This window comes from Saccostrea echinata, unplaced genomic scaffold (genome assembly GCF_033153115.1).
Source record: "Saccostrea echinata isolate AGI-Se365-2 ecotype Australia unplaced genomic scaffold, CSIRO_AGI_Sech_v1 ptg000049l, whole genome shotgun sequence".
Classification (NCBI taxonomy): Eukaryota; Metazoa; Mollusca; class Bivalvia; order Ostreida; family Ostreidae; genus Saccostrea; species Saccostrea echinata.
The window spans coordinates 2,556,762-2,563,024 of record NW_026889798.1 but is presented as its reverse complement, the minus strand read 5'-3'; the positions used below and the strand labels follow the sequence as shown (position 1 = coordinate 2,563,024).

At 35.6% G+C, this 6,263-nt stretch overlaps 1 protein-coding gene and 1 long non-coding RNA gene across 2 annotated transcripts; one reads left to right on the top strand and one right to left on the bottom strand.

The window, feature by feature from the left end:
- The first annotated feature begins 474 nt into the window (after positions 1 to 474).
- LOC133203260 (uncharacterized) lies at positions 475 to 2,058 on the top strand. Its single transcript, XM_061339077.1, has 2 exons — positions 475 to 1,763; positions 2,055 to 2,058. Exons 1-2 carry the CDS (start codon positions 544 to 546, stop codon positions 2,056 to 2,058), a joined length of 1,224 nt encoding a protein of 407 aa, XP_061195061.1. The 5' UTR covers positions 475 to 543.
- Positions 2,059 to 4,881: 2,823 nt separating this feature from the next.
- On the bottom strand, positions 4,882 to 5,773 carry LOC133203226 (uncharacterized). The gene is made up of 3 exons (XR_009723362.1): positions 5,584 to 5,773; positions 5,365 to 5,467; positions 4,882 to 4,976 (listed from the first exon to the last, which is right to left on the bottom strand). It is a non-coding gene; the product is annotated as an uncharacterized LOC133203226 (long non-coding RNA).
- Positions 5,774 to 6,263: the final 490 nt, after the last annotated feature.

Genomic DNA, 6,263 nt, shown 5'->3' with positions numbered 1-6,263 from the left:
ACTTTCGAAGAAAATAGACGTATCAAAATATATTTACCCACTATGGCATCAAATTTTGGTGCTATGACAATACCTGAGCTAAAAAGAGAGTTGGAAAAACTCGGTGCGGAAAAAAGCGGCAGAAAATGGGAGCTCGTTGAGAGGTAAATATATGTCAATGTAAACAGCTGATCGATCTTTTTATACTCTTTTGTTACCTTATGGAAACATTTAAATGAAATAAAATATCAGTGGTCTGTGTTTAAATAGCCTTAAAAACGCCAGTTAATTCAAAAAGTCTTTTGGAAAGATATAAAACGATCGTTTTTATTGCTTATATATTTTTCCTGAATTTCCTCAATCATTGTCATCTGAGTGGTCTTTGTTTTCCTGTGAGTGTACGTCTCATATAATTCACAAAATCATGAAAAGATTTAATATATTGTTATCTATTTTAAAAAAACTTAATCAATTTAACTATGATAATACTTTTTTTACAGACTTGAAGCTTACAAAAGAAATGCCCACTGTGCAAAGACTGACGTTTCTGGACCTGAGTTCCTCATGATGACCCCAGATCCACAGCTTTATAAAGACCTCCATAGTGGCCAGGCATTTCCAGGATGTACTGATTCAGATATCTCTGCCTTCTTGTTAAAGTTTAACAAGATAATGGACAAGAAAGCTAGAGACATGTATAATGATGGTTTCATCCAGTATGTGAAAGTAGTATTCCATGATTTACACTGGTTTATCAGAAGTTCAGTGAAAGCCTCTATGATGAAATCAGTAAAGTATATTGTTGATGTCATGATTGGTCAGGACAAGAGTGTTGTTGAATCCCAGTGTGAATGTGCTGCAGGCATGGGGCCAGATGCACATTGTAAACATGTGTGTGCTGTTCTGTTTGCATGCTCAGATTTTATGAAGCGTGGAAGTGTTAAAACAGAACTAACCTGTACACAAATGATTCAAACTTTCCACCGAGCTAAACCACACAAAGGAAGCCCCCTGAAAGCACGGATCATGGACATGCCTGGCTGCGATGAAATATGTAACAGTGAATATGACCCCCGTCCTTTAAAATATCAAAATAGCTATGGTTACTCTTCATATTTCAGAAGTGTGTGTTTGAATTTCCCAGGAATAAGCAGCACCCCAATATTCCAGTTATATGAGCCTGCAAACATGAGGGCACTTGACCTGGACCATGATTACCTCAAGGACACATTTAGTGAGAGACATTTGAAATTAATAAATGTGTCAGAAACTTCTGAAGAGTCTGCAAGGCAGGTAATGGTGAAAACGGCAACCCAGGCAACTAATGATCTGTGGTTTGAAGAACGGTGTAAGCGCCTACATTCATCTTTGTATGGAAGAATATGTAAAGCTACAGATAGGACAGACAAAGCAAAACTTGCTCAGCGCCTAACAGAAAAGGGACAAAGACTAAACACAAAGCCTATACTTCACGGCAGAAAATATGAAAAATCTACTTTGAAAAAGTACCAAGAAATTACTGGAAATACTGTTTATGACAGTGGAATATGTGTGTGTCTCGACTCACCATACTTAGCAGCATCCCCTGATGGCATTATTGATGAAGACACTGTGGTGGAGGTGAAATGTCCATATGTAGCGAGAAATAATTTCATTTCTTCTAAAACTGTACCGTATGTAAGACAATCTGGAACCAGATTCTATCTTGATGAAAAACATGACTATTACTACCAGGTTCAGGGACAACTTCTTTGTGCTCAGAAACAGAAATGCATATTTGTCGTGTACACTTTTAATGACATTTTGTTTTTTTCTATCGAAAGAAATGACAAATTTATAAATGACATGAAAGAAAAATTGGATGAGTTTTACAAAACTTACTTCAAATCTGCCTTGCTTGAGAAAATGTTTTACAAAACATACGAAGGTGTTTGTAATTGCAATAAGTAAATAAAAGTTTAAATTATAAAACACTCTTTTTATTCAGTGTTTATTAGATCTGATTAATTATGCATATGATGGCACAATGCAATTCTTCAAGTTACACAACATGAAACAAATGTATATAATTTCAGATGACAGTTTTGATTCTGAACTGTTCATTGGTTCACTTAAAATTTTGTAAGTCTTTGCAAGTCCAATAATTCTCTCTATATGTACACGTTTACTGGATATTTTTCTATCTTTTATAAGAGTTTCACAGGACATCCTATTTTTCTTTTTAAAAAACATTGGCGTGTTAATTTGAATGTTCTTGTGTACAAACATATCCTGCACATTAAAACCTTTGTCTGCCATAATTGAATCACCCGAATTGCACATATCTATCAGACAACTTCTTTCAACGATTTGACGATCACTTGTAGATCCGCCATAGGCTGTAGAGATGTAGGATGTCAAACCGCCTGGTGTTGCTCCAACAAGAACCTTCACAGTGTTACGGTTTTTGTATGTAGAAAAAGTGGCTTACTGAGATTTAGGAAGTTTTGGTTTCTTAATGGGACATTCAGTAGCATCAATAATTACCCTTGTATTTGGAAATTTTATTTTAAAATCTGACGGGCAAAAATATTTAACTAGATGTCTTGAAGGCCACAAATCAATTTCACGCCATTGCTTATTCATAAATAGAATCCAGGTAAAAATATATTTGAGACTGTTTTCTTCAGAAATGCCAAAAAGTCTTGACAGTTCAAAATTTGTAGTGTGGCGGCGTAATTTACAAAGCACAAGGAACAAGAGGCCCAGGGGCCACATCGCTCACCTGAGCACTATGGCTAGGAAAAAGCAGAAATCACTTCAATCTTGAAAGGTTGAAAAGTTTAAATATAAAAGTGGTTGGGGGGGGGGGTGTCATGAATTGAACAAATTTGAATCTACATTATCTGAGGATGCTTCCATTTAAATATGACCAATCATGGCTTTGCTGTTCTTGAGTAGAAGATTTTTAAAGATTTAACCTATGTATTCCTATGTAAAACTTTGATCACCCATTGTGGCCCCACCCGACCCCCAGGGGTCATGTTTGAACAAACTTGAATGTACACTATCTAAGAATGCTTCCATATAAATATGACCAATCATGGCTTTGCTATTCTTAACAAATAGTTTTTTTTAAAGATTTTTACTATGTGTTCCTATGTAAAACTTTGATCGCCCATTGTGGCCCCACCCGACCCCCGGGGGTCATGATTCGAACAAATTTGTATGTACACTATCTGAGGATGCTACCATATAAATATGACCAATCATGGCTCTGCTATTCTTAACAAATAGTTTTTTTTAAGATTTTTACTATGTATTCCTATGTAAAACTTTGATCGCCCATTGTGGACCCACCTGACCCCTGGGGGTCATGATTTGAACAAATTTGAATGTACACTATCTGAGGATGCTTCCATGTAAATGTGACAAATCATGGCTTTGCTGTTCTTGAGAAGAAGATTTTTGAAGATTGTCCCATATATTCCCATGTAAAACTTTGATCACCCATTGTGGACCCATCCGACCCCCGGGGGTCATGATTTGAACAAATTTGAATGTACACTATCTGAGGATGCTTCCATGTAAATGTGACCAATTATGGCTTTGCTGTTCTTGAGAAGAAGATTTTTGAAGATTTTCCCAAATATATTCCTATGTAAAACTTTGATCGCCCATTGTGGCCCCACCCGACCCCCGGGGGTCATGAGTTGAAGAAACTTGAATCTACACTACCTGAGAATGCTACCATATAAATATGACCAATCATGGCTTTGTTGTTCTTGAGAAAAAGATTTTTAAAGATTTTTTCCTATATATTCCTATGTAAAACTTTGATCGCCCATTGTGGCCCCACCCGACCCCCGGGGGTCATGATTTGAACAAACTTGAATCTACACTACCTGAGGATGCTTCCAAGTAAATATGACCAATCTTGGCTTTGCTGTTCTGGAGAAGAAGATTTTTGAAGATTTCCCCATATATTCCCATGTAAAACTTTGATCGCCCATTGTGGCCCCACCCGACCCCCGGGGGTCATGATTTGAACAAACTTGAATCTACACTACCTGAGGATGCTACCATATAAATATGACCAATCATGGCTTTCCTGTTCTTGAGAAGAAGATTTTTAAAGATTTTTCCTGTATATTTCCTATGTAAAACTTTGATCGCCCATTGCGGCCCCACCCTACCCTCGGGGGTCATGATTTGAACAAACTTGAATCTACACTACCTGAAGATGCTTCCACATAAGTTTCATGTTTTCAAGCACAGTGGTTCTTGAGAAGAAGATTTTTTAATGATGCCATTAATTTTTCACAAATTCTTAATTATCTCCCCTTGGAAGAAGGCGTGGCCCTTCATTTGAACAAACTTGAATCATCCCCTTTACCCAAGGATACTTTGTGGCAAGTTTGGTTGAAATTGGCCCAGTGGTTCTTGAGAGGAAGTCGAAAATGTGAAAAGTTTACAGACGGACAGACGGACTACAGACAAAATGTGATCAGAAAAGCTCACTTGAGCCTTCGGCTCAGGTGAGCTAAAAACTGATCAGGAACACTGATGTTTGAAATTTGATGATACACATAGTTCAAATAATAGGCAGCTGGGCCCAGAGTTCTCAAAACAAAGTAAAATTTCCGTAGTGTTTCCAGGCCAGTACAGAACTGAACACCAGCATCATCATTTGTAAAATTGTCTATGCTCATTGGAGGATATTTAGGTGTTTGGGTCTCCACATTTTGAAAAAAATGTTGGTTTCAATTTTGGGTATCTCTGAAGCTTCAGTTACAATTGTTGAATCAAAAACTACTTCTTCGGTTGTTTGCAGTTCATCACTTGCATATATAATTTCTACATCCTCTGACTGGGAAGAAAATTCCTCTGCTAATTTTGCTTGATACCCCTGGACTTTGCTCTATCGGATCTGGCTTGTGAATGGGGACTTGGCTCAACCCAGGAAAAAATACTAGGGACCGCACTTTTCTTAAGTCTTTTACTCAGGGGTGTAGTTCCTTGAAAATAATTTATTTATTTTGAAACAAATTTTTAACATGTTTAAAATTTTATTATCTAGTAAGATACAAAATATGAATCTTAATTTATTCTATATATATATATATATATATATATATATATATATATATATATATATATATATATATATATATATATATATATATATATATTTATTTATTTATTTATATATATATATTTCTCAAATTCACATTGAATTAGCCAGTAAATTAGTTACATTATTATCCATACTTATACAAAGTCCGACTTATACAAAGTCAGACTTCATCTGTTCATGCAGAGATTTAAACAGTGTGAGATGAAAATAAAAGGATAAACAAAAGACGATTTCTTATCATGCTTATTACATATGCATAAATAGATTACCAGAAGTTTTATAGAGCTGCCAGACATGCTTCTTGTTTACTGGATCACAAGTGTAATCGGGAATGTCAGCGGGAGTCAAATATTGGCATGCATGTGTCAGTGTCTGGAACAGGTTCATCGTAAATTAATTGCAATTAAAGTATTTACATGGAAAATGCAACATTTTCTTAATATTTTTTGTTAATAAAGTTTTAAGCTGATTAAAAAATAAATAAATACCGTGTTGAGTTTCAGTTACGTAGTCATCAGCTTTAAAGTGTGCCCTGCATACAACAGCATGTGTCTTAGGTTCCCAACTTTGAAAACGGGCTTCGCCGCGTTTAATTGCATGGATCCAAATTTTTCTTCTTGATTGATCAGAGGGAAACACATGTCCACCTCGATTACTGCATTCTGGTACACAACAGCAAGTTTCAGGCATGTTAAAAAAAAGAGATTGACAGCGGTTTGTTTACGTTTTCTTTGATAGTTAGATACTGATAATGCGCGAGGGTATTCCGATACGGGACCGAGTTTGCCTGTGGCGCCCTCTAAGGGAAAGATAACAGGAGACGGTACCTAATTCTTGTGTGACAGTCATTTCTGAACTGTTAAGAAATCACAGTACGCTTATAGAAACAAATAATAAATATTTAACAAAGAAGGTGTTCACTCCTACTAATAACATGAATATTTAAACAAAGTTATGTGGTATATTAATTTTTCACCAAAATAAATCAATTTCTTAATTTTCTGTGATTGATATTGGTTTCCATATTTATTTATTTTTATTTAAAATTAAACTTGAATTATTTTTTTTCTATCAGAATTAGTTTAAATAGATTTTATAATTATAGAGCAAGGCCGATTCCCATACTATACTCTGAATGCTTTTTTCTTACTGGAAAGTACTGGGGCTT